Source organism: Cutaneotrichosporon cavernicola, assembly GCF_030864355.1.
Source record: "Cutaneotrichosporon cavernicola HIS019 DNA, chromosome: 6".
Taxonomy (NCBI): Eukaryota; Fungi; Basidiomycota; class Tremellomycetes; order Trichosporonales; family Trichosporonaceae; genus Cutaneotrichosporon; species Cutaneotrichosporon cavernicola.
This window is the reverse complement of record NC_083398.1, coordinates 2,118,827-2,145,645: the sequence shown is the minus strand read 5'-3', so window position 1 is coordinate 2,145,645 and position 26,819 is coordinate 2,118,827. Positions and strand designations below refer to the sequence as shown.

The 26,819-nt window shown below is 58.3% G+C and overlaps 10 protein-coding genes across 10 annotated transcripts; 7 read left to right on the top strand and 3 right to left on the bottom strand.

Moving 5' to 3' along the window:
• Positions 1-810: 810 nt before the first annotated feature.
• Positions 811-3,978, top strand: CcaverHIS019_0608390 (uncharacterized protein; the record flags this gene model as incomplete). Its single annotated transcript, XM_060603341.1, has 2 exons — positions 811-1,234; positions 1,274-3,978. 2 exons carry the CDS (start codon positions 811-813, stop codon positions 3,976-3,978), a joined length of 3,129 nt encoding a protein of 1,042 aa, XP_060459645.1.
• Positions 3,979-4,864: 886 nt separating this feature from the next.
• On the top strand, positions 4,865-6,509 carry CcaverHIS019_0608380 (uncharacterized protein; the record flags this gene model as incomplete). Its single annotated transcript, XM_060603340.1, has 2 exons — positions 4,865-5,121; positions 5,153-6,509. 2 exons carry the CDS (start codon positions 4,865-4,867, stop codon positions 6,507-6,509), a joined length of 1,614 nt encoding a protein of 537 aa, XP_060459644.1.
• A 1,254-nt stretch (positions 6,510-7,763) lies between these two features.
• On the top strand, positions 7,764-9,808 carry CcaverHIS019_0608370 (uncharacterized protein; the record flags this gene model as incomplete). Its single annotated transcript, XM_060603339.1, has 2 exons — positions 7,764-7,867; positions 7,903-9,808. 2 exons carry the CDS (start codon positions 7,764-7,766, stop codon positions 9,806-9,808), a joined length of 2,010 nt encoding a protein of 669 aa, XP_060459643.1.
• Positions 9,809-10,192: 384 nt separating this feature from the next.
• CcaverHIS019_0608360 (uncharacterized protein) lies at positions 10,193-12,908 on the bottom strand (the record flags this gene model as incomplete). The annotated part of the gene is made up of 2 exons (XM_060603338.1): positions 10,193-12,821; positions 12,856-12,908. 2 exons carry the CDS (start codon positions 12,906-12,908, stop codon positions 10,193-10,195), a joined length of 2,682 nt encoding a protein of 893 aa, XP_060459642.1.
• A 3,577-nt stretch (positions 12,909-16,485) lies between these two features.
• Positions 16,486-17,074, top strand: CcaverHIS019_0608350 (uncharacterized protein; the record flags this gene model as incomplete). Its single annotated transcript, XM_060603337.1, has 3 exons — positions 16,486-16,515; positions 16,800-16,813; positions 16,858-17,074. 3 exons carry the CDS (start codon positions 16,486-16,488, stop codon positions 17,072-17,074), a joined length of 261 nt encoding a protein of 86 aa, XP_060459641.1.
• A 288-nt stretch (positions 17,075-17,362) lies between these two features.
• ATE1 (uncharacterized protein) lies at positions 17,363-18,978 on the top strand (the record flags this gene model as incomplete). Its single annotated transcript, XM_060603336.1, has 7 exons — positions 17,363-17,465; positions 17,499-17,524; positions 17,558-17,613; positions 17,653-17,869; positions 17,906-18,043; positions 18,080-18,347; positions 18,386-18,978. 7 exons carry the CDS (start codon positions 17,363-17,365, stop codon positions 18,976-18,978), a joined length of 1,401 nt encoding a protein of 466 aa, XP_060459640.1.
• Positions 18,979-19,052: 74 nt separating this feature from the next.
• On the bottom strand, positions 19,053-20,194 carry CcaverHIS019_0608330 (uncharacterized protein; the record flags this gene model as incomplete). Its single annotated transcript, XM_060603335.1, has 4 exons — positions 19,053-19,074; positions 19,107-19,463; positions 19,726-19,998; positions 20,136-20,194. 4 exons carry the CDS (start codon positions 20,192-20,194, stop codon positions 19,053-19,055), a joined length of 711 nt encoding a protein of 236 aa, XP_060459639.1.
• Positions 20,195-21,417: 1,223 nt separating this feature from the next.
• On the top strand, positions 21,418-23,081 carry CcaverHIS019_0608320 (uncharacterized protein; the record flags this gene model as incomplete). Its single annotated transcript, XM_060603334.1, has 3 exons — positions 21,418-22,005; positions 22,049-22,154; positions 22,192-23,081. The coding sequence occupies 3 exons, from the start codon at positions 21,418-21,420 to the stop codon at positions 23,079-23,081; spliced, it is 1,584 nt and encodes a 527-aa protein (XP_060459638.1).
• A 916-nt stretch (positions 23,082-23,997) lies between these two features.
• Positions 23,998-25,266, top strand: IFR1 (uncharacterized protein; the record flags this gene model as incomplete). The annotated part of the gene is made up of 4 exons (XM_060603332.1): positions 23,998-24,045; positions 24,082-24,162; positions 24,267-24,590; positions 24,670-25,266. 4 exons carry the CDS (start codon positions 23,998-24,000, stop codon positions 25,264-25,266), a joined length of 1,050 nt encoding a protein of 349 aa, XP_060459637.1.
• Positions 25,267-25,391: 125 nt separating this feature from the next.
• Positions 25,392-26,726, bottom strand: KAE1 (uncharacterized protein; the record flags this gene model as incomplete). Its single annotated transcript, XM_060603331.1, has 4 exons — positions 25,392-25,431; positions 25,500-26,262; positions 26,376-26,639; positions 26,672-26,726. 4 exons carry the CDS (start codon positions 26,724-26,726, stop codon positions 25,392-25,394), a joined length of 1,122 nt encoding a protein of 373 aa, XP_060459636.1.
• Between the last annotated feature and the right edge of the window lie 93 nt (positions 26,727-26,819).

Below are 26,819 nucleotides of genomic sequence, written 5' to 3'. Positions count from 1 at the left end.
GGTTGGGGGGGATGGAGGAGGGGTGGGAGGGCTACGTAGGGTTGAGGTGAGATTGAGTGAAGTGCCGACATGACCCCTTGGCACGTCACAAGTCGCGTCCCAACACAACGGAATCAAATCCTCGTGAGAACAACGTGGTGGATCAACGGAAGCAGATCAAAGGGATGGAGCCAGTTCGAAACACAGACAAAGGATTTTTGTCCTTTTACGATATTTTGTCTTTTGTGTAAAAGGAGTACAGTGCGTTTGTTGGTTGACACTAATTGTGGCGTTTGATCCGTCATGAACGGCAATCATATATCAAACCATGTTATCCTGAGTTACTCGACGCCCTCAGGAACCAGAGCACACACGAGTGGCGTTTAACCCTTATTGTTGCTCACTACCACTACCTTTGTCACCACTGTCGCTCCTCTGTTTAACCCTCCCCCTTTCTTACTCCCCCTTCGTTACAGTTACTCCTGGTATCCCGGCGTTGGTTACCAACACGTCCTAAACACATTGCAGGCGCCACCCCTCGTCAGAACCCAGATCACTCCACGTCGCCCTCAGCCTCCTTCCCTTCATACCCCCTTACCCCACCCCCTTCCCTCCACAGTCGCTCAGCACGCACTCACAATGGAATGACACTCACCATCACCGAGCTACTGACTGCCGCACACATTCCATTGTCTCGCACACCGATTCCATCGCTCCTCCACCCCTCCACTCACTGCTTCTTCTTCATCCCACATTCGCTTCCATCATTCTCACCCTCCTCCTCACCCTCCTCATCATCATCCTCCTCATCTTACCTTACCACTCACCACCATGCCACCCCTCCTCCGCCACTTTGCTAGTCCACCCATCCTACCACCAGTCCCAGAACTATCCTTTGACATCCTTGATGGCCTCTCCTTCGAGTTTGATACTGTCACCACGCCCCCTTCCCCCAACGACCCCACACTTCCACTCCACTCTCCCCTTCCCGTCAAGCTCATGCCATCCCGCCTCATCCCTCCTCCACCTCCAAGCTCCCTCGCAGATGTTCCAGAAAACCTCTCGGACATTGAGGAGAGCAACGAGAATCGAATCGATGACCAAGGTAGAGCGCTTTCCATAACCCTCCCCTACTACTTCCAACAAAGTCCGTCTCTCAAGCGGACCGCCTCCGTCTTAAGCTCAGACACTCCTCTACGATCCACCGCACCCCTCAACATCCGCAAGAAGATGTCAACATCCCCACCGGTTGGACGTGAGTGCAGCTGTAGAATACAGTAGCGCTGATCCCCAGTTGACCCTCTGCGCTTGCTGCACCGCATCACGCTTCCCGACTGTCCCCGCTCACCTACGCCCGAGTATCGCTCCGTCGAGCCGCTGCACCCCGTCCTCGCGTCCATCGTGAACGGGGACCTACGTGAGGGTGACCTACCGGACGAAATTGCGAATGAACCGGGGATAACGGCATTCGTCGACCAGCCCCCAGACAACGCGTCAACAACCTCCTACATTCCACAAGACGATCCCTTCCCCAACACCCCGTTCCAGTTGCCACCGGGCATCGAATGCACGTGTGGCAACTGCGAGTCCGAAATACCGCCCTCCCTTACTCAACGCCCACTCCCACCTGTCCCAGAGACACCCAAGTCGATACCCTCCCCTCGGCCGTCACCCCGCACGGGGCGCTCAGGACATGCCTCTCCAGCCGGACCTCCGCCGGCTGTGCGGTCCCCCTATCTGTCCCTGGCCGTGCACGAGTGCGGGCATGATCACCGTGGTCCCACTGATCATGACCAACCACCTGTATCATTGAAGAACGAGTGGGACTCGCAGTCCGCCCGGTCCCGAGATACACTCGACCCGCCGGCGGCATTATACACGCACATGACCCGTGGGACCCCTTCTCCTCAGCCATCAATTGCGTCTTCAGGGCCCCCGACTCGTCCCCCACGTCCACCGCGACCGCCAAGACCTGAAGGCCTAGGCATTGCGACCCTCGGACCGCTCGAACATGCCCCACCGGCTCACCTCGTCCACCTCCAATGCCTCGAACGGCCATTTCCTCACTACGAGAAGGCCTACCCCGCATCAACTAAGGGGAGCACGCACAGCCGGCGTCCGAGCGAGCTGGAGAACGCGCCTCTCGGTGCCTTAAGGGAGGCGTTTGCAGAGGGAACAAAGGCCTTTGTCACCACCCTCAAAAAGCCTCGTGACGAGGAACGGAGACGTAGCGTGTACAGCCACAGACGCGGTGCGGCGAGCGATACTTGGGCACCTAGCGAATTCGACATCCCACCACCCACAACGAATGCCAAGGCCGTGAGCCTGTTGGGCCACCATGATAGGCGGCACGACCGGCGGGGCTCCGATGCGGACGAACTCCAGCTCCAACTCGCGCCTCGCCCTTTCCCTGGGGCGACGAGTAAGGCTGCGGCTCTGCTGGGGATCGGAGTGGCCGAGCCGCCGCCAGTCAGGCGCTTCGCCAAGTTTAGCAGCCCCAAGGCCACCATGAACGCCCTGCACACCATTCGCCGCACCCAGCCGACAGGGTGGAGTGGCGCGGGCGTCGGCGCGACGATGAGGAGAATGAGCCAGTACACCCTCGACATGATGGAGGACGACATCGACGTCGACGACGACCTAGAACCCCCGGCCCCTGTCGCCTCCACACCCCATCAGGAGGAGGCAACGATCACTCCTGGCCCGGGGCAGAGCTTCACCCCAGTCTCCACGCGGCTGAGCGTACATGGTGCGAGTCCGAGAGCACACGGCACCCACCTCGACGACCACACACCATCCCCCGGCGGCTCGGGTCATCCCTTCGCGGCTGTTCCTGCAACGCCACAGACCCGCATCCGGCCGGAGAGTACCTCCCCCTCGAGGCTCAGTGTATACTCGGGCTCGACGTCGCACTTGCAGTACTCACCAGCGAGCGTGTACTCGCTGCCCTCGACCAGCAGCTCGTCGCCGTCCCCGGGGTCCTCTCGCGCGCCAACAGCTCTGCAGCGGAAGAGGACGATCAAAGCGCGCCCGCCCCCAATCTCCGTCGAGCGCGTCTCACCGACGCGGGTGTTACCCGTCGCCGAGGTCCCCACGCCGTCGACAGCCATGCAACCCGCCACACCTTTGACCGCCAGACCATGGACGAACGGGGACGACGACCCGCCGAGATTAAAGTCGCACATACTCGCAAAGTACCGGCTGATCGAGCCGCCTATTGCCGCCACCGAATCGCGCAACAGCACCTGCACAGCGATGACAGAGGCGAGCGGGATAACGCGTACGGAGAGTAGCGGGTCCCTGAGTGGCGACACGTACACGAGCCGTGAGAGCTACGCGACCTCTGCGCGTGAGAGCTACGCAGCGTCTGCGCGAGAAAGCTACGCGGCCTCTACGCGAGAAGGCTATGTTCCCAGCCACCGCAGCCTGCGTACCGCAACGTCTACGGAGAGTTTCGGCTCGATCGCCTCAGTCCTGCCGTCCGTGCACTCGCGGCACTCACTTGCGCGAGTAGACACAACGTCCTTATCCATGTCCATGTCGGCTACCTCGCTCTCACGCTTGGACACGATGCCAATACGCGAGGACAGATCCCTCACAGCCCGACTCAACAGACACGTACGCAACGCGTCCACAGCCTCGTCGACCACCTCGGCGTTCTCGGCCGTCAACAGCGCCACCGCTACACTCCGGGCTGCTGCAAATGCCACATTGTCTTGGGGCTTCGGCTCCCGTATCGCCCCTGGACTGACGGTACCAGAACATGGGATGAGGCCTCCCGAGCCGCGCGAGGCCCAGCCGCCACCATGGCACAATTACAATATCCGATACGACAAGGATGGACGCGAGATCCCCGACCTCACGCCTCGGCCACCGGCTGGACCACCTGTCGAGGAGAGCTGGTTCGAACCGTCCACTCCTATAAGTCCCGTGGATGGGGAGGTCACCAAGCTCCATAAAGTTGGGACACTGGTACGCCACGGGTGGAAGAGGAAGTAACCTGTTGTATTCTAGTAGATACCTATATTAGAATCTAGATCCATGCGATACACGGACGCATGTTTTGCCATCCTTGAGAGACTGGGTTTGTTGCTCACCCCTCACGAACCACCCACGTCGAGGACATGCTCTCCAACCTCGGCTGTGGCGAGGATAGGAAGTGGGATTGGGAGGAGATCAGATCAAGCGTCTCCCACTCCCATCAGTTGCGATAATAGTCCACATTCGCCTACCTTGACCGCCGAGATGACAAAAGCCGTGGCAACTGCCATTGAGTGGGCCTTCCTCCGGAGAATCCGTACCGCGGCTACAGCACTAGCCCACCCCAGCTTCACCACTGGGCACCAGACGGCGGTAAAGGCCGCTACTGTAGCGAAGCCGAAACCCGATCTCGGACGTCTCCGTCACTTGGGCTCCTCTGCACACCTAGTAGACTGGCAATAGCACCAGTTTGAAACCCGTCCAGGGTTGTGCGACTTGCCGAGTCTGCCGATGCTATATCTGGAACTCAAGAAGCGCCTTTCCGCCACATGCCCACCCACATGTACCAACATGCATACCACAACTCCCTGTCAATGACGCGGCGGCAGAATCAACTGGCAGCTTGATTCCTCTCTTGGTCCTCCACACTCCAACTCTTCTCTGGTTATCCAAAGACTTTACCGTTCTCAGATATGTCCGATTCCGCCCCGGATCATCTCCATTCAATTGGGGTTCCTCACCTAACTCCACTCATCTGTACATCCGCCTGGGCTGACTGTTTGATCTGGTCCGTTTTCGGCGGGCCTCCGCCATCAATGCCGGATTCCGAGTCCGTCCAAATGTCCAGAGGCATCTCGAGTACAAGAAGACCTTGCGGGGCTCTATGGGACCCCTCAGATCCACCATGGACAAGCAAGAGATCCAGCACATGCACAACGCCGAGCAGGAGCGGGCTCACGACCGTGCAATGGGCCGCGAAGATACGGGCTCGTTCATGGGCAACCTCAAGACCCAGATCGACACATGGCACTCGAACCGTGGCGACCGCTCCGTTGCTGCGAGCATTATCCCAGTCCCCGGACGCAACAGGACTCACGATACCCCAGCCAACCCCTTCAAGGTACTTGGTCGCATGACGCCACTGGCCTACGCTTGTTTCTTGTACGTCTCCCTGTTTCATTGCTGACATCAGCTCTGGTTGGCTCGCCTGGTTCTGCGACGGATTCGACTACTTCTCCGTTCCAATCACACTCACTGACCTTGCAAAGGAGTTTGACAAGACACACGCCGACATTGCCTGGGCCCTCACCGTCACCACACTAGTCCGCGTATCCGGCGCCGTCTTCTTCGGCATCCTCGCGGACCAGTACGGGCGGCGGTACACGTTGACGATCAACATGTTGCTGGTCTGTGTGTTTGAGCTCGCAACTGGCTTTGTGAAGACGTACCAGCAGTTCCTCGGCCTGCGCGCGGCTTTTGGTGTTGCTATGGGCGGGACCTACGCTTTGGCGGTCGCGACTGCTCTTGAGAACGTTCCATTCGAGGCGCGTGGTCTCGTCAGCGGCATCCTCCAACAAGGCTACGCGATCGGCAACCTCATCGCTGCCGTCATCGGCATGACGACCGGCCAAACGTCAAAGTACCACTGGCGCACCCTCTTCTTCTTCGGTGGTGGTTTCTCCCTCCTCGCGGCCATTGTGCGCTTCTCGATTCCCGAGAGCGCCCAGTTCAAACTGGCCCGCGAAGAGGCGCGCGCCCAACAGCTCTCCAACAAAGACCAGGCCAAGCACTTTTGGCACGAACTCCGCGCCATGCTCCGTACCAACTGGCTCCGCTGCGCTTGGTGCGTTTTCGTCATGGCAGGTTTCTGCTTCCTTGCCCACGCGAGTCAGGACATGTACACGACCTACCTCAAGGTGACCAAGAACATCAGCCCCGTCGACGCAAACAAGATTAGCATCATTTCCAACTGTGGCGCGATTGTTGGCGGTATCCTCGGAGGCAACTTTTCCCAATTCATTGGTCGCCGCGCCTCAATCCTCTTTTCTATCCTCTGGACAGCGGCATTCATCCCCCTCTGGATCCTACCTCAGTCGTTTGGAGGTCTGGCAGCCGGTGGTTTCTTCATGCAGTGGGGCGTGCAGAGCGCGTGGGGCGTCGTCCCTATCTACCTTTCCGAAGTGTCGCCACCCGCCTTCCGCGCCCTTTTCCTTGGGCTCTTTTATCAGCTCGGCAACATGGCGTCTGGTGCTAGTGGCACAATTGAGGCAGTTGCTGGAGAACATCGCACGCTTCCCGGTACAAACACTCCCGACTATGCCACGATCCAGGGCATCTTTGTTGGAGTCATCCTCGCTTTCGTCGCGATTTGCATCATCTTCGGACCAGAGGCGGACGCAGCTCACTTTGAGTTAGCAAAGGTCGCTATCCAGGACGGAGCGGGAGAGGCACACATGTCCGATTACATTGCGGAGGAGGACAAGCACCACAGCAAGCACCGGGTCGAGGATGTCCAGCGAAAGGACTCGAATGCCAAGTCGTTTGTCTAAGGTTGGAATTAGTAGGGGAGTGTTGTAGAACTAAGGGGATGTACGCAGGCAGCATGCAGTGATCAGCAGTTACAAGGAAGGGGTTGGACATTGAGGTTGTTCAGAGGTGAGAGGTAAGAGCCAGCTATACAGCTGTCAAGCTGTCCAAGCCATGTGTTTGCAAACAAGTGCGACCGAAGAATCAGAACGTGCAAAAGATGCGCAATCGGCCGATTCTCGGCAATCTGCGGCGCGGACCTATGGATCCACAATCTGCTTTGACAACGTCACGATGCAACGTCACAACCATCCTTGGCATCGTTTGCCACCCGTCGCAGTCACCATTACCCGCATCTGGCTAGCGCAAACCCCTCCCCAAGAATAGCTCTGGGGGATCCAAGTTGGTCACCTCTCTCACTGACAACCCCAGGATCGGGCTGTGACAGAGTCGACTTTGTCAGTCAGACGATCTGACGTGACAGAATCTCCAAGCTCTACCAATCGGGGACAGTGACGCTGATGACCGCCTGCTCGCTGGCGCGTCGTTCGGAGGGTCGCCGAACCTCGCCGCTGGGACCCACCAATCCCCAATCCTCCTTCCAGCACCGGCTTGCGCGATTTCGAACTTGGGTGGCAATTCGACATCCTCCCACTTATCAGGCTGTTAATGAGCGGCAAGTAAACGCGCGCAGCAATCGGGGGTAAAACGCGTCAAACTCTTTACGGTGGCGTTCCGATTGGAGTGGTAACGTCGATCGCGTCTGAAAGGGTACTGTATAACATCCGAGTTAAGCTGTGCAGTGTGTAATTGGATGACGTCAGAGGCTTGAATCTGGTATTTGACTTGGCCTCTGGTCTACTACCTTGCCAAGACAAAGTTCCACCGAGACAAGGCATTCCAAGTTCCGCCCTCTCAACCTCCCTCCCTCCTTCCGCGCTTTCTACCAACCACTCCTACTACTGGCTCTCAGCCTTTGGACTGACCCTTCCTCCTCATACCACGCTCACAGCGCCCCGCCCCCACTCGTTAGGATCATGGCTTTCCGACGTCACTGGGAACAGAATGGATATATACCTAATCAGAACAACCCATTCAATAATCCATCTCCCACTCCCACTCCCACTCCCCCTCCCCCTCCTTTACCTCCTCGCCACCCAACTCTACACGCCCATCACCCACCAGCTCATCAGTCCATCCTCCAGCACGACAGCGCCCTCCCCCTTCGGCATCACTACTCGCACTTCCACCCACCGTACCCTCAACACATACAAAGAATGAACACGGACGCAGAGGGCTACCTTCTCCTCACCATTCCCGAAGCTATCGTCGGGCAGGTGTTTGATGGCGAGAAGATGGAGTTGGCCCGCGGCGAGCTTTGGTGAGTACACCGAATATCAACCCAGCTGACATCAGCGTTGAGTGCGTCACGGTTCCCATACCCTCCGAGATCGGTCACCAGACAGCCAACCCCTTTGCCGTGTCGCCAAACGACCCGTTGCCCACCCACGACATTTGGCTCATCCTCCGCATCGGTGACAACTTTGAGCACACCCTCGTCCCCGGTAATCCCCTTCAGCCGCGCTCCCCGCCAGGCGGCGACGGCGGACCGACCTACATTATTCGCAACCCCGACATTCCTGGTGCCGAGCTCGACCTCACACTCGAGGCCCCGCGCTCCCTCAACGAGCTCGAGGACCTCGGCACTCTCGAGTCTCTCTTCCGGCAGTACGGCGTCCTCCCCCAGGGCTCAGCTCTCGACGGAGTCCAGTCACCCTCGATTGGCCAGCCCGGAAGCTTCGGTGACTCCACGTTTAGCTTCGGTGTGCCAGCTGGTCAACCGCCGTCGTACGCCTCGACCGAGGGTCCCGGCTCGAGCGCCTACCACGATGAGAAGCAAAGCCCTGCCGTGGGCGTGGTGGCGGGAGCAGCAGCTGGTGCCGCCGGCATGTCGGCCCAGCTTCATGGCGGCGGTGCCGAGGACCTGCGGGGCAAGCTGGTGCTCGTCGACCAGACGACCGGTGCCGTCATCGGTGAGATGGACCACGCACCCAAGATGAGCGAGTCTGAGGCTGCGGACGTTGCGAACCAGGACCCCACGAGACCAGTCATGATCGACTTTGGCCCGATCGTTGCGAACACTCGCGAAGTGCGCGTGACCCGTATCGCGCCGGAGGAGCTCAACGGATGGATGCTCAAGGGTGCCGACCTGATCTCGCGCGGTGTCCTTGGCGCTTCGGGTGCCGCTAGTGGTGCTATGCTCCGCTCAGCCGAGCGTTACCGCGCCAAGGCGGTCCCTCGCCCCGAGCCTGTGCGCATGGGTGCCGTCACCGGCTCGCTTAAGACCGTGCACAGTGCAACGAGCGCCGGTGCGCGTGTCACCGGCAAGACGGTCCACATGATCAACAACACGGTCGAGCGCCTCGTCACTAAGAAGCAGAAGGGCGGACCTGTTTACGCCGCACCGCAGCCCGGCACAGCAGGTCCCACTGGCTATGTGCAGCAGAAGTCGACCTTCCAGCAGATCAAGGACGCGGCTGTCCCTGCTGCCTCTTCGGCTTATGGCTGGGCCAAGACCCAGGCTCAGCAGCGCGGCTACATGAGCGGCACTCCTGGTGCATCTGCATCTGCGCCTGGTGCGGACAATGGTGCGCCCCCGCTCCCTCCTAGATTCGACGAGAAGCCCGGCTCGACGCCAGGCCTCGGCGCGGGCCCTCCTCTTCCGCCACGCCAGCCATCTCCATCTTCCGGCAACTACGAGAAGCAGGGCGCGACGTACTCAACCGCAACTCACGGCGCCGCCCCTGGTGTCCCTCACAGCGGCACTCCCGCCGTCAGCCAGGGCTACTACGCGGACGAGAAGGCGGCGTACGGTGCTCCCCTCTCGCCAGCAGGCTCTACCCCCGGCTCGGGCCACGTCACCCCGTCGGGCAAGCGCAAGAAGCGACCTCTGCTCAACCGGACCATCCTCGCTGCGGACGTGATCCTCTCGTCCTTCGAGGCTGCCGCCAACGAACTCGTCACTTCGGGTACGCACGCTGCCTCCACGGCAGTTGGTGCGCGCTACGGCCAGGACGCAGGCGCGGCCGTCGCGTACAGTGGTGCGAGCGTACGTAACGCCGTCCTCGTGTACGTCGACGTGCGTGGTGTCGGCCGCCGCTCGATTCTCAAGGCCACCGCCAAGGGGTTCTACAAGGCTCGCATGAAGAACGGCGAGCAGGTGCGCTTCGAGCCTATCGGGGCCGACCAGTCTAAACCGGCGTACAAGAACGACGAGGGGTATGTTGTGGTTGGAGTGCCCGTTGTGCCGGAGAAGAAGTAGGAAAAATATTAGGTAGACTCTGGGAGCTAGTAGTCCTTGGTACACGATTCTGATGATGCATTTTGATCTCACGAGAACTAGAGGCCCAGCCCAGCATGGGAGTGCCGGATATACGGTGGCAGGATGTAGGGGCTGACTCTGCAGTGTGGCGCCGTGCCGTGGCAGTGCCAACAAAGCGCCACCAAGCCCACTTCCCACTGCCTATACACCACACTTGTATCACAACTCAGTAGCACAAACTCACCCTCCATCTTGTGTCTCCGAGGTCTGTGCATATTCACCGTCGAAGTACTATAGAAAAACGACTGCACTAGAATATTTCTCAAAACTATATCATATTCTTCTCAATGTTCTGGGATTGTAAGGAACGTTCTTGCCTCTGGTCTAAACGACCATGTTGTGGCGGGCCGCACGGGCGGCCGGAGTACCGCGACGCTCGTGAACCGAGCTCATGTCGCGACGGTTGTTGATCCAGCAAGTCAAGTCAAAGATCTTGAACAGGCCCTGGCTCGAGCACGGGGTCGAGTCTGGGGCGAAGCACATCTTCTTCTCGACCAAGAGGGCCTTTGGAGTCTGGTCAAGGCCGCATCCACGGGCAAGGAGACAAACACCGGCCTGGACGGTGTAGCTGGTACCGCAGACGCATTGCTTGTCGAGCGGGCCGCTGCATCCAGATGCCTTCATCGAGTCGAGGACACAGGTCTGAGCGCACGTGTTGAGTGGATTGAGGTCGGGAAGGCCGAGCTTGGGGCAGAGGCCACGCTGGAGGTTGAGGGCGGCTACAACGTCCTCGGTCTTGCACTTGGACTGGAGGCACTTGGCGGCGGCGTTGGTGAACTTTTCCGTGCAGATGCACGCCGTGTCCATAGGGCCCTTGCAGCTCTGCGAAGTGACAGCCCCCATGATGCACGTGAGCGAGCAAGGAGAGAGCTTGGACAGGTCGGGGAGACCACCGCCTGTGCCCGTGCCGGATCCAGAGCCAGTGCCGCTGCCGGGGGTTGTACCACCACCAGGGGTCGTGCCGCCGCCGGGAGTCGTACCGCCACCGGGAGTCGTGCCGCCGCCGGGAGTCGTGCCACCACCGGGAGTCGTACCGCCACCGGGAGTCGTGCCACCACCGGGAGTAGTGCCACCACCAGTGCAGCGCTGGGCCTTCTGGGCCAGGACGGCAGCAATGTCGGGGCAGCCCGAGACGCAAGGGGTAGCAGCCGTGGTGAAGGCATCCGTGCACATACAAGCAATGTCGTCCTCACCCTTGCAGCCCTGGGAAGCAATGGCCTTCCTGAGACAGTTGGCGGAGCAGTCGGAGAGGCCGTGGTTGTCGCCGCCGGGGGTTGTACCGCCACCAGGGGTCGTGCCACCGCCGGGAGTAGTGCCACCGCCGGGAGTAGTGCCACCGCCGGGAGTAGTGCCACCACCGGGGGTGGTGCCACCACCAGTGCAGCGCTGGGCCTTCTGGGCCAGGACGGCGGCGATGTCGGGGCAGCCCGAGACGCAAGGAGTAGCAGCGGTAGTGAAGGCATCCGTGCACATGCAAGCAATGTCATCCTCACCCTTGCAGCCCTGGGAAGCAATGGCCTTCCTGAGGCAGTTGGCGGAGCAGTCGGAGAGGCCGTGATTGTCGCCGCCGGGGGTTGTACCACCACCAGGGGTCGTGCCGCCTCCGGGAGTAGTGCCACCACCAGGGGTCGTGCCACCGCCGGGAGTGGTGCCACCGCCAGGAGTAGTGCCACCACCAGTGCAGCGCTGGGCCTTCTGGGCCAGGACGGCAGCAATGTCGGGGCAGCCGGCGACGCAGGGGGTAGCAGCGGTAGTGAAGGCCTCCGTGCACATGCAAGCAATGTCGTCCTCACCCTTGCAGCCCTGGGAAGCAATGGCCTTCCTGAGACAGTTGGCGGAGCAATCGGAGAGGCCGTGATTGTTATTACCAGTCGGCGAAGGGGCGGGGGAAGAAGCCGAGGGGGACCCCGAGGGAGAGGCCGACGGCGAGGGAGAGGCCGACGGCGAGGGAGAGGCTGAAGGAGATGGAGAGGCTGACGGCGAAGGCGACGCAGAAGGCTTGGCATTGCAGCGCTGGGCCTTCTGAGCCAGGACGGCGGCAATGTCGGGGCAGCCGGCGACGCAAGGGGTAGCAGCCGTGGTGAAGGCATCCGTGCACATACAAGCAATGTCGTCCTCACCCTTGCAGCCCTGGGAAGCAATGGCCTTCCTGAGACAGTTGGCGGAGCAATCGGAGAGGCCGTGATTGTTATTACCAGTCGGCGAAGGGGCGGGGGAAGAAGCCGAGGGGGACCCCGAGGGAGAGGCCGACGGCGAGGGAGAGGCCGACGGCGAGGGAGAGGCTGAAGGAGATGGAGAGGCTGACGGCGAAGGCGACGCAGAAGGCTTGGCATTGCAGCGCTGGGCCTTCTGAGCCAGGACGGCGGCAATGTCGGGGCAGCCGGCGACGCAAGGGGTAGCAGCCGTGGTGAAGGCATCCGTGCACATACAAGCAATGTCGTCCTCACCCTTGCATCCCTGGGAAGCAATGGCCTTCCTGAGACAGTTGGCGGAGCAGTCGGAGAGACCGTGATTATTGTTGCCAGACGGCGAAGGGGCGGGGGAGGAAGGCGAAGACGAGGGCGACGGCGACGGCGAAGGGGACGGCGACGGCGAAGGCGACGGCGAGGGCGAAGGCGAGGGCGACGGCGAAGGCGAGGGCGACGGCGACGGCGACGGCGAGGGCGATGGCGAAGGCGAAGGCGAAGGGGACGGCGAAGGCGAAGGCGAAGGGGACGGCGAAGGCGAAGGGGACGGCGACGGCGAAGGCTGGGGAGTGCAGCGCTTAGCCTTGAGAGCGAGGGCGGCGACGATATCGGCACTACCGCAAGCAGGAATGCAATTGGTCACAAGCTGGACGTATTTGTCGCCACAGAGGCAGGGGGTGTCGTTGGCATCCTTGCACCCGGCCGTCTTGGCAGCGTCCTCGAAACATTTCTTGCCGCATGGCGTGAAAACAGCGAGAGGGTCTTCCCTATCTGTTAGAACAGTTAGACAAGGTGACTTACTGGGCCGAAACGGCTGCGACGGAGAAGAGCACGGCGAGTGCCCAGATCTTCATGACAATTGAGTAAATGTGGCGTCGAGGTCTGTCAACTCAAAGCTGCAGAGCAAGGGGTTTTTATGTCATTTTACACAGTTGATGACATTGAGGACCCCAGACACCCCAGATACCCCAGACACACTAGACAAGTGCGCAGGCACTAACAGAGGTGAGACAACAGTGTAAGCGGGCATTCATAGCCGGTCAGTACTCTGTCCAGGTTAGGAAAGGTGTTAGGTTGATGAAGTTAGGGAGCAAGAGCTAAAGCGTGAAGAGATGGCTGCCACACTCATCACGTGGCGGTGGTTGCGGCCTGCGTCACTTTCCCCCTCCCTACTGATGTTGCGTGAGTTGTGTAGAGCTGTTCTCCTCGGTCCCGGTAACTTCCGTGCGCCTTCTTTGTGCGGGCGAAGCCCCACGGAGCTCACACGAGTCTGGGGGGGCTCCGTTGTCGATTGGGGTCTGCCGGTTGCGCTTAGGTTCCCCGGCGACTACCGTCAGCTGATTCTATTCTTGATTGTGGCGCGGACACACATGGGTACCCCAGATATCCACGACCAATCCATTGACCGTGACCCCGCGAGGTCATGACATGTTCTGCTCTTCTGCTCTGTTATGCTCTACTCTTTGCTCAGAGACGTGTGCTCGAACTATACCCGAAGCTTACCGGATGGAGCTCAACATCGGCCGTAGTCTCCGTAGACTCCCCGCACCCCTCGCGAGTCAACTGATCATGGCGGTGAAGCCATGGTCGTTCGTGGTCAAGACCAAGACCTTTGTGCCCCTTTCCAAGGCGCTCGGGGAAGCCTACGTCTTGGTGTGGCTGTGCCTAGTTTCTGGCTTGCCTGAGGCCTCGAGGTACCAGATTGGGCGCAAAAGCATGAGTTTGGGGCCACTAGCATGAGGAATGCTAGGCCATCCACCACGTTTGGCCGGAAGAGAAGAGTGTTGAGACGGTTAGAGCTGACCGTGCCGGATGAGGAGATGTCACTTGCCGATCACCGGATGGAGGCCCCGCATTCCCCCCACCCCTCATTCCAACGGCGACTGCCACTGTCACCTGTCCATTCCGAGAAATGAATAGCCCCGATCCCCGAACAGTAATGTTCGAGGGACTTGTGTGAGCCAAGCATCCGGTAATGTGTCGGAACCATCAATGTGAATGGACGCGCTACTGCTATCTTGGACCTGGGTTATGGGTGACCTACGTCACTGGCACTGGCCCTCTCTGATTTTTGTTCATCGATGTTTAGTTGTCCTCGAATAAGCCCCACCTACACCAGCCCACACGATACGCATTCCCGATCAGCTTTTGTGGTGGATACAGATCCGGACCTAATCAAACCTGATGGCGGCGTCGTATGCCGTCTCACTTAACCCAAGGGTCTGGGCAACCCAACACCAGTTCCTCCTAACTCCTGCACAACCCGGCAGATCACGTGACACAACCCTACAGACAGGTGGCTTGATACTAGTGCTACAAGCGGCATCATGGATGTCTCAACTCTGTTACTCCTTGCGAGCTGGTGAGACTGTACGAGAGGACTCCTGGTTACTCTATTGCCGTTTGCCGTTTGCCGGGGGGCATCCCCGAAACCAATATGGACACATGGGTCCGAGTCACACATCAAACATTAAACTAGAACGTTAGCGCCGTGTGGCGCTCTGAGCCCACCTCTCCTCCCCAACCTCCGTTACATACCACCCCCGTTATCGCTTCATGAACCTCATGGGTGGTGTTCTGAATTCCACTAAACTCTCAAGTGCATAGTTTTTCCGCCTCCAGCACAGTTCCGCTGACCTGACCCATGGAAATGTGGATGACAATGTGGCGTCTGAACAGCGATCATGATCATGCCCACTCACGAGGTATACCACTCATGCCGGCGGGCAAGCCAGCCAGCTGAGGAGTGTTCACTGTAGCTTGTTTGAGCCTTGATGATCGGAAGACTCGAGCCTCAAATGCCACTACCAGTGGATTCGGATTTGGATCCCCGTTTTCGTATTCTCGATATCGGCCATATTAGAACTGGGGTTAACCGGCGGCCCAAGGACACCTGGCGGGATTGGGGTGGAACAGACTTAGACTTAGGTCTTGGCCACCAACCGACGAGACTGTTTTGTTCCAGACGTATTCAAGGCCGACCAACGTGAATAAACCCCAAACTCCCTCAAACCCAAGAAAGTTTATCCCCATCTCCGGGCGGGAGAGGTTGTGAGAGACCTCGAGCTAGTTAAAACTGGGGTTTGCCACAGACTTCCTGCCTCAACGAGACAACTCGTGAGGCATATTGTACTAGGTGCAGGGTGGCACTGAATCAATAATGTTCACGATACTGAGAATAGGGGAGTATTTGGAGTACTTGGTGTGGCACTATCCAGCCCGCACCGCACCCACAACCGATAGTGGGTGCACCTAAAACCAAAACATCCTAACCGGCTTACCCGCCGGTAACGTGAGGGTTCTCCGCCATTCACAGCTTCACGACTAGTTCGTGGCAGCGGCGTAGCCTCGATAATGGCATTCAAACTGCGGTGAGCCGTGCGTGCTAATAATGAGACGATTTTCATCATTGCAGAAGAGCAAGCATCTTCTCGTTTACGCTGAAATACCCACCGCCCACCACGCGCCAAGTTTCGAAGCCCTCGCGAGGGCCGTGTGCAACTGGCAACTGTCTTGTCTTGCCGATTACCATCCCCGTTGTATCTGGCTGGGCGACGCGGCCCGGTCGGGGCGTGCCTTTGCTTCTTCAAGGGATACCTGCCAACTCGCGGCCAAGTGTAAGGGACTGGGACTGGGACTCGACCGCCAATGAGGACCGTGTGCAAGTTCAAGACAGTTGTATTGAGGAACGGACGGCCCTCTCCTATTCGTTGGTTTCGCCACGGTGTCCAGCGTCATTCACGTACCCCGCTTGCACGTGTGAGTACATGATACGGTGAGAGACAAGCGCCATTGGTAAGAAATGACTCAGCCAAATGACCAAGGGCACGCACGTGGCCAGCATACTCCACAGCCACATTCTGAACGGCGGTGTCATGACACCCCACTCTCGATCCGTTCCCTGCCATGTTGTCCATTCAGTCCTCCATTCCTCCGCCTCATCGACGCGACCAACCAGACCACCATCATACCACAAGGAATCGGCAAAACATTCATCAAGGAATATCTCACTCGCTTGACACCTCTCCCCCCACAAAAGTCTAGGGAGACAGGCTCTAATGCTGTGATGTTGTTTTCCGCGACCATTAAGTCGGACCACCAGATCGATACTGGAGCCCGTGGCAAAATGTTGGGCGCGTGTTTGGGGGATTTGGAAGGGGTCAGTAGCTTGAGCTTGAAGGAGTCGAGTCGTTCATCTGTGCGCGCGATAGTCAATGAAATGATAGAGACGAGATGAGTAGACACAAAACAGAGGTATATAACTATCAAGGTGCCAATTTCTCAAAAGTCGATCGCGTCGCGTGCCCAGAGCGGCTCGGCGTAACGGAATTTCGAGTTGGGTTCCTGGGTGGAACAGATGTGCCTGGGGTGTGGCAGAGGTTTCGCGTGGGTGGTTTTGGGATGCCTACGAGAAAAGCCTCCGTATTTGTTATGCCTTTCAACCAACTGAAGAGATTGGACGTGAGACGTGAGAGATGAAACTTGGCGATCGTGCCGGCGCGATCGCCGGCCCTAGACGCGACAACCAGATCGGCAGTCTGGATTGGATTGGATTTGGTGTCTTCCGGGCCTGTCGGGTGCACCGAGTGAGAGCGGATGTCTTCATCTTGAAGAGTAAAGTGAAGCCCAAAAGACTCACTCACTCACACTCACTCTTTTCTCACAACCTCACCCAGAGTCCCGACGCGTGATTACACCAACTTGTCCATATCCTTTGACTTTGTCTAATCGTTCATCCTTGTCAGACAGCTCGTTGGCCGTGAGTTCAGCTGGTGTGATAAGTGGACAAGTAGCTGACCGCAGTCCCGGTTATCCGCACACTCCTTCCCTCGCTCCCCAGGCTCTCGCAACTCGTCCCAAAGCTGCCTCCTCCCCTCCCCCCGCACCCACCCCTCCACCCGCCCACACCATGTCTCCCGTGTATTCGTACAACACCAATCTCGCACTCTTCGTTTTCGCTACCGTGATGTGGAGCATGTCGCAGGTCGCCAAAGCGAAAGACGAGGAACCCGAGGTGTAGATGGCAGAGAAAGACAACCGTCGTGTGAATAGTGTTGTATCATGCATCATCGTGTACGCTTCCAAACTACTGAGGATCCGAGTCTCACCGTAGCATGATTGTGTTATTATTCTCTCACAGTCGAGTATGGTGTCAATGGGATGGTGCGGGCCCATCGCACCCGATCGCAAGACCTCCACCCTCCACCCTCCACCCTCTACCCTCTACATCAACCTCCACTCCCGTATCCGATCAATCTCCCGCACAGCTCTTCAGTGCATTTGCCACTTGTCCTGTCTTTCACGCACCATGTCTCTTACCCTCCTTCAGCCGATAGGCTACGATGCTCATTCATGCGGGTACTGCTCCCCACCAGGGGCCCGCAGCGGGAACAGCTCACGCAGCTTTGGGTGTAAGTGGAGGCAGTCCACGCCGCTGACGCCAGTCATCACCGAGCAGATGAGCCCGCAGGTTAGCTGACCTTGGCTGAGGAGCTGACACCAGTTCTACCAGGGCCTCATTGAACGCGGGTGGAGACGAAGCGGCGAGTACACGTACCAGTACGCACCTTCCCTAGTGCTTACTGGACCTGACGTCAGCCCCGATATGGCGCGCACCTGCTGCCCGCAATACACGATCCGGTTGAGGGTCGACGAATTCAAGGTGTCGCGGCAGCAACGCTCAAGCCTGAACCGATGGAACCGCTATATCAGCGGGGAAGAGCCTAAGAACGGCAAAGGCAAGGTCAAGCCGTTCGAGCTGGGGCTTGAACTGCGACGCTGCCGCGACGTCTCCGGTATGGCACACCGTTTCTCCGTGAGCTGAAAGCCCCGACACCTCAGCTGACACCAGATCGAGCTCGTACCGGCTATCGCAACGGACGAGACGTACAACCTGTACGAGCGGTACCAGATTGCGATACACAAGGACCAACCGGGCAAGGTCAGCCGTCGAGGCTTTGAGAGATTCCTCTGCGACAGTCCACTCGGCGTGAGCTTACGCATGTTTGATTTCAGCTGAGACCAGAACACACCCGTCCACTACACGGACGGAGTAGACGCGACCGGTCTACCACACGAGTACGGCTCGTATCACCTCCTTTATCGCGTCGACGGGCATCTCGTAGGCATCTCCGTCATCGACATCCTCCCTTCGTGCGTGTCGAGCGTATACTTTATCTGGGACCCCGACTGGGCGTGGGCGAGTCTCGGCAAGCTCTCGGCACTGTACGAGATCGGGATAGCCCTCGATATGGCCGCGGCCGGCGCAGAGGGCATGGAGTGGCTGTACATGGGTGCGTCTCCACACAGATCTGCAGGAAGCTGACACCAGGCTACTGGATTGCGACGTGTCAGAAGATGCGGTACAAGGGCGAGTATTCGCCGTCATTCCTCCTCGACCCGGGAACACAAGAATTCCACCACCTCACACCCAAGCTCGACCAGTTCCTCCAAGTGCACAGCGGGTACACTCCGTTCAAGGAGGTTGAAGCGATCAACGACGCCTCCGTGCGAGAGGAGTGGGAAGCGCAGCGCAAGGAAGATGTGAACATGGCCGAACCACACGAGCCGCGCCCCAAACGCGCCGACAAGCTCGTCATGAACGGTAACGACAAGCCCGACGGCCCCGACGACTCGGACTCTGGCTCGGACTCGGAAGAGAGCTCGGAGCCAAACGACTATCCCTCACCTCCGCCGCCTGGGTTCGGGGACCCGAACCAATTCGACTTTGATGAACTTGACAGCCTCTTCGTCTTCTTCAACCACAGCGGCAAACCAGCCGTCCTACCCTACGCTGAGTTCAGAAACAATCTCACTCCCATCGGCCGTCGCATGACCAAGGAGCTCGTAGCCGCCCTGGGTCCAGACATGTTTGCCAGCTCGCCAATGGAGCTCCGAACAAAGGCTCTCCTCCATTTCGGGTAATCGTCTCCTATCATATTCCGTCTCCTATATCCTATCATATCCACACATCATGTCATTCATGAGTTGGATCATTTTTACCACTTCTCCTTTGCCGGCCTGCCGTCAGCTCTGTCACTCTGAGACTTTACCGAATATCAAGTTCTTGGGTCCACGCGGTCGGCTTCTGCTTGATGATATCGAGGTACACATCGGCGATGTCGGCCGGCTCGAGGCGCGCTCCCGGCTCAGCCTTACCCATCGATTCCTCAACATGGGCCGTGTTGATCAGTCCGTCAACGACGACGTGGGCGACATGAACGCCCTGTGAGCCGAATTCCTTTGCGAGTGACTGGGCGAGAGCGCGCCGGGCGAAACTCGCTCCGGCCATTGCGGCAAAGTTTGGTCCGGCACGCCGAGACATTGTGGCGCCAGTGATAATTAATGTGCCGCCGTTACTCGCTATGAGGGCGGGGATGACGGCCTGCGAAAAGTCCCAGGCTTGAACGCTGGGGTTAGCGTGTGTGTTTTGGTGTGTCGTGTATGTGATCACGAGAGCCATCTTTGGTTGGTGTGTTTGGCTGGTTCTCGGTTCCAGCAAACCTCGTCCTCCTCATTCATCTCCCTTTTCCCTTCATCTTCATCTCTCACCCCCCCCCCCCCCCATCTGCCGTCTCCTCTCTCACCGGATCATCCTCTTTCCTCTTCGCCCTTGCCCTCACCTTGCATTGCCTCGCTCTCTCTCGGCTGAGCCTTAGCTCGGACACTTACGCGCTATCAAGACAATCCTTGAAATCCTGGGTCGATTTGCTAAGAAACGGTCCCGGCTTAAACGGTACTCCGGCATGACACACTCCAACCTTGACTGGAGCGCCTGGCCATCGGGCCTGAGCAGCCTTGATAGCCTCGACAAACGACGCGGCGCCGTCATACTTGTGTGCGTAGATCCTGTCCTGTGGGATATCATCTAACGCTAAGCGGCCAAGGGTTTGAGGAAGCGAACGAGACATGAGGAGGAGTGAGTGAGTTGGGGCTAGGGCTCGACTGGAATCAGCGACAACACTGTAAACATGAAACACCCTTGCTGATATAGCAGATCAAAGGGAGCTGTTGTGCCGCCAAGGACGGCCAAGACAGATCCACGACGTATGATCCGCAGTGATGCAGATACAAAGACTCACGCAATCGCTGCGCCTGTTCCGGGCCCTGCGCCGTAGATGACTGCAATCGGAAGGGCCATGTTGTCAGGTCAATAAGGACGATGGGGACAAGGTGAGCAACGGCAAAGAAGGAGGTAGTTATATATCTTCAGACCACTTGCAGCTTCCGTAAGCTTGTAATCTGAAATAGCTCCTCCCAAGCTCCCAAGAGGTAAGCCGAGGCCGAGCCATGGTAGAGATTGAACGGGAGGGGGAGGAGCTCATTAGAAAAGCAACACCATGACGTCAGTCCTCTTCCGTCAAAGCAGTCGGAGTGTGGCACCCCGCCCCTTTCTACTGCACAGGAAACCAACCTGCTCATCACCGTTGATCACTGCTGAGATATTTTGGATTGCCAAGCCTGTCATCACCGATCCTCCCCTGCCGATCATGCGCCCACTACCAATCCGAGCTGAACAAGCAATTGGCGTCCAACCAATCGCGTGCGGTCCACGTGGATCCCACGCGAATCGAGATCCTTTTTGCAGTGCAGATCGGATTTTTCAGGGGGCTAAGAGTTGTGTTTTGGATGCGCGCATCAGGGCAAAGACCACCCTTTCCTATCACTTCGCACTCTCAAAACGATCAAAGCCCACAAGTCCTCACCCTGGGAGGAGTATTTTTGATCAGGCACAGATCTGGGCGGCCTGGACGGAAGTATTCCCTTAATTCCTTTGCAACAGACTTGGTTTCCCTGATAATTGACCCATCGCACCTTCCTTGGCAATTCCCAGCTTGCCACTCACTCTGATGGTCCCCACCCCAGGGCCCACGACCCAGGGCCAGGGTCCCATCCCCTTCCCTTTGACTCTCTGACCAAAATGGCCCCACCCTGGGTAGTTGTGCGTATTGTATTGTAATACTATTGCTCTACTAGTTTGGAACTTGGTTTCCTTTGTGTATTAACAACCTCTTCCAACTCATCACCTCCTCACTTCTCACTCGTTAATCCATTACATCTCCTTCATTCTCAATCTCAATCTCATTCTCACTCTCACTCTCACTCTCTCATTCACATCCTCTTCCTCCTCCTTCTCCTCCTCCTCTCTCCTACTCTCTCCTCCTCTCTTGAAATCTTCACTCTAACCTCCGTGTGCCAAATCCCCCCACAACACCCCCCAGTTGCCAAGCAAAATAGTCCCCACAGACCCCCTGCCGTCGCTCAAAGACCACTCCCACTCCCACTCACCGAACAAGACATCGGGCCCGGACCCCTTGCGCAGCTACCAGCCACCACCCGCCTCTCATTCTCTAAATCGTACAGATGTCGGCTCGCAACAAGCTTGCAGACTTAGCCTCCCGAGCCCGCCCCAGACACCAGAACCGTGCGCGCGACAGCGGAGCCGACCAGGACGCCCACTTCGGCCAACGCTCGCCTTCTCCAGGATCTTCCAACGACCACTTTTCCGGTTCCTACGATCACTCTCGTCCCATGCAAGAGGTCCAATACCAAGATGCTCTGCTAGTGCCACCCAACCTTCCTTTCTCGGAGGTGACGGGTGGTCAGTACAGCGATGGCGGCTCGAGTCGTGACATGTCGTACACCGATCTCGCCGCACTTCGCGCTAGAAACAAGGACAGTCGCCCCGCATCGCTATCTCTGTCGATCAACTACGTTCCCACCAAGTTTTCAAAGCTCCACGCCCCCGGCGATTACGCGCACCGCCGCGCCAAGCAAGGAGGCGGTCGTGACGCGTTCGCTGCTGGCGCCGCCCGCATGGGTGAGCCCGGCCTCGTCGACGATGACGAAGGCCTCGTCTTCCAGGTCGGCAAAGGCGGTCTCAAGGCCAAGCACAAGCCAAAGCTGCGTTGGAACCGCTTCAAGTGGATACTCTTTTGCGCCAACTGTGTGGTGGGTTGACCAACCTTCCCCGTTGAGCATCGCTAACTCGCAGCTCTTCGTCTACGGTATGGCTGGCCTCATCTGCTCTATTCTCGTCTGGATCAACGTCTTCTTCCGCTCTGACATTCTGCGCGTTGGTAACCGCGACGAGCTGATACGTGAGCTTCTTCCTCATCAGAATACAGCTGACAGCAGTCTCGACCATTGCTGGCGCGCTCATCGTCTTCACCTCACTCCTCGGCTTCTCTGGCATCTTCCTCAACAACCGCCCCTTCCTCGCCGTATACGTGGTTCTGCTGTGGGTGTGCTTAGGCTTCATGGTCGCGCCAGGCTACATCACGTACAAGCGCAAGACTTTCAACCTTGAAGGCAAGATCAACCAGCAGTGGTCGCGTAGGCTCGGCACGATCGGCCGCCTCCGCGTCCAGGACGCCCTCAAGTGCTGCGGCTACTTCTCGCCCTCTGTTGAGGCGACCATCTCTCCACTCTGCTACCCCCGCTCAGTCGAGGACGGGTGCAAGAACCGCTACCTCAAGCTCGAGCGCGTGATCCTGAGAACCTGGTACACCGTCTCGTTTTCCCTTGTTCCTCCACACATCCTAATCATCCTCGCCGGCCTTCTGTGCTCCAACCACGTCACGTACCGCTTCGGCAAGGGTCTTACGCCCAAGCGCTACCGCCTCGACATGGACTCGATGGCGGTCATTATGAACGATTACGCCACCCAGATCGCGGCACAGTACGGTCCCGAGGTCGCGAACGAGGCTGTCACCCGTTCGTCGTTGCACCTCGACTCGCGTCCCGGCTCTAGAGCTGGCTCGCGTGCTGGATCGCGCAGAAACTCTCTGTCTAGCTCGGCTCATGGCCACGGTACGCCCAACTACCGCTCGCCTTCGCGGACGCAGAACTACACCTCGCCCTTTGATGACAGCCGTGCCGGCGTCTCGGGGCGGTCAGATCAGACGCACTACACGGACATGGACGAAGACTCGCAGGGTCACGGGTACGCCTCGAACCAAGGCCACTCGTACGACAGTCCGCAGAACCAAGGGTACACTCGCGCGCAGCCCGGTTGGGCCCAGTGAGCCACTCGCTAGCGGTCTGCGTCAGTCCTTCTATACATACCTAGTTGCAGTATACAGACGCACAGGAGGACACCCACCCGTGAATAGGCTGCGCTATGTGGTCTTGTCGCGGTCCGGATGGACAATGATAGAATGTATCGGATGGGACATGGAGACAGTGTCGAGGCCTAGCCTGGCAGAGTTTTTGGTGGGAAGCAAACGGTGGGTTTGGAGAGGTTGAGGGTGCCTCGGTGAAAGACAGACATGAGAAGCACGCACGACCGAGGGTCATGCTCCGTTGCACGACGGCCTACCTCCATCACCGAGGTGGTGCCGGACATGCCGGACGAGCCGGACGTGCCGAAGTGCCAGAAGGTAGCTGGCGCCGGCAAGTTGTTGGTCAGGGGTTGCGAAGTACAGTATCAAATGGTTGTGGGGGAGGGGGGACAGGGAGGGGGGGGGAGCAGAGTGAAATGGCATTACAATACAATGGTTCGCTTATCGATCACGCCGTCTAGAACCCCCCCCGTCATCTTCCTACTGCGCCAACAGATATACAAGGTTCTGTCATGTTGTTGCAGAGCTGTTCTGCTTGTCCCCAAACACACATAGGTACAAACTACTAGTCTACCGATTTACCGAGCATACAATGTTCATCGCGTAGCAAAAAAAAACATTGGACCTTAGTGCCAGTTGATTACGTAGTCGGTTGGGCTGACTACCGGGCCGCAGTTGGCCGACTACCGATCACCCCAGTTGTCGGAACGATGAGATCATCAACCGCCCGCCATCAGTCATCACTCAGGTCTGCCAAGAGGCATCCCGCATTTTCCACCCACTTGGCTCCTAGCGAGACAAGATCCTTTCTCTACATAAAAACCTCGTCACAGTCTTGCTCCCCAGTCCCAGTCCCAACACCGCCCACTACTAACACAAAATGTCCGCCCCAAAGACCATGAAGGCCGTTGTGGAGAACGATGCTGAGGTATGTCCTTCTCCATGGATCACAGCTGACATACAGGATGGCGTGGTAGTCAAGGAGATCCCCATCCCTCCGCTGGAAGACAACGAGATTCTAGTAAAGGTCGACCATGTGACGCTTGTAAGTTTGCCTCTCCTTGCTTCTACTTCTGCTTCTGCTTCCACGCCTCCGTGCCTCCCGTCCAGGATATAGTCACTAACCTTTTGAACCCAACCGACTGGAAGCACGTAGCGGCTCTCAGCACGACCGGCAGTATCATCGGCTGCGACTATGCCGGTACCGTAGTTGAGGTTCCAGGATCTGTCTCGCACAAGCGGGACCACATCAAGATCGGGTCTCGGGTCGCGGGGTGGGTCCACGGTGGACTGTTCAAGGACCGAGGCGCGTTTGCGCAATACCTCAAAGTTCCGGCGGATCTTACCTTTCCCATTCCGGACGATATGCCATCCGACCAGGCATGTACTTTTGGCATTCCGTTCTATACTGCCTTCCACGCGCTCAAGCATAGTCAGAAGGGGAACTGGCCGCCTGGAAAGGACCACAGCTGGGTGAGTCGAGGCCTGGGTGAGGTCGGTAGGATCGTGCGGGCCAAGCTACTTATGGAGGGAGGCCTGTAGCTAATCCAAGTTCCTCGTGTATGGCGGCTCCTCTGGCGTCGGCCTGTTCACGATCCAACTCGCCAAGATGATGGGCCACAAAGTAATCACGGCCTGCAGCGCAGGTAACTTTGACCTCGTGAAGAGCTACGGCGCCGACGCCGTTGTCGAATACAAGGCCGGCGAGAACGCGATCAACGAAATCAAACAAATTACGGGCGGCGGAGTACACAAGGCATTGGACTGCATCTCCCTACCTGAAAGTAACGCATTTACCATCGCCTGCTTTGCGCCTGGCAAGGGACAGATGAACGTCATCCTACCTCCCGACGCGGCCGCTGTTTCTGTTCGGCCAGATGTGGACGTGCAGTCTACCCTGCTTTACACTCTTTGGGGACGGGCGTTCGAGTTTGGTCCGCGGGCGGGACCCAAGATGCCCCTGCCGGCGCTTGCGGACGACCTCAAGTTCCACCGCGAGCTCGTCGCGCGTATTCCCGAGTATATCAGCCTTGGGTTCAAGGCGCCGCCGATTGAGAAGAGGGGCGGGATTGATGACATTGCCCAAGGACTCGCGGATATGCGCGAGGGCAAGCTTAGTGGGTCGCGGTATGTCTATACTATCGCGTAGGGATAGGGTTAGCCTTGACAGAGTCTGAGCGTTCAACGTTCAGTTATGTTGAAACTTGTGACTTGTGTATTGTCTGTCATCAAGCTGCACAATCCATTTATCCATCTCCTATGCTCTATACAACATCACGCACGCCAGGTGACGTGCACTGCGTCCGTCCGGAACCTGCTGTCAGCTCTATCCAGATGTCCACAGCTTCCGAAGGCCGTGCCTTCGACCCAGGATGTACTCACCTCTGCGTCACACTCGTCTTCTCAATCGGGGTCACCTGGCCCATCCGGAACGCAAGCATTCCCGCCTGCGCAATCATGATCCCGTTGTCGATGCAGAAGCTCTCGTCCGTCGCAAACACCCGCCCGTTCCGCTCAGAGCACATGATCCCCATCATTTCCTGCAGGCGCATGTTACACCCCACTCCTCCGACAATCAGGACATCGCGCGCTCCAACATGCGCCATCGCGCGTTCCGTAATTTCCACCAACATGGCAAACGTCGTCTCCTGCAGAGAGAAACACAGGTCGTGTGGCGTGATCACGTCCTCCCCCTCCTCGATTTTGTCGTTCCACGACCGGTAGCGCGGGTCTTGCGTGTATCCCTCGACGGCACTGAGGATGCCCGCAAGGGTCACGTCCATCCCCTTAGTACCGTACGGAAGGGGCACGAGGCGCTTCCCCTTTTTCGCCTCCTGCTCGATATTGTATCCCGGACTCGGGTCGTTGCGCAGCTGGATGACGCGGGCGAACCGGTCAAGACAGTTGCCGATCGCAATGTCCAGCGTCTCGCCGAAGATGCGGTACCGCTGCTGCGAGTAGGCGATGACCTGTGTGTTGCCGCCCGAAACGTACAGCACAATCGGGTTCGAGCTGTTGGTAATGTGCCGTCCCATCTCGATGTGGCCGACGCAGTGGTTGACGCCAACGAGTGGGATGTTGTAAAGCAGGCTGAGGGTGCGCGAGACGAGCGCGCCGACCTGCAGCGGTGTGCCCATGCCGGGGCCTAGAGTGAGCACTGAGCGAAGCGAGGGGCACGCAAGCGAGCTGGTTCAGTGAGGGTTGGGTTGTGCCCAGTTCCTTCTGACCTCCAGCCACTCTGCAATTGCGCTGACTCACCCTTCGTAAACGCAATCACGTCGATATCACTCATCCGCACCCCAGCCTTCTTCACGGCCTCCCTGATAACGCGCACAGCCCACTCGCGGTGGTGTCGCGCCGTGTCAGAGGGCAAGAACCCCTCTCCCGGCGGGGTGATGTATGTATGCCGCACATTCGAGAGGACCGTCACAGTCGTAGCATGCTCAGAGGGTTCGTGTGCGACAACCCCGGCGCCGAGCTTGTTCGCGCTCCCCTCAATCCCGAGGGCGAGAAGGCGCCGCTCTGTAATTAGCACCAGAAGAAACAAAACCCACTGGGCTTGGACAGCGGCGAGAGCTTGGGCTTGGGCTTGGGCTTGGGTGTGTTCATGGTGAATGGTGCAGAGTCAAGGTAGGTGGCCAACTTTTGCTGTCGTGCCTAGCCTCCACCATACATAATGTACATATGAGGATCGATTACACT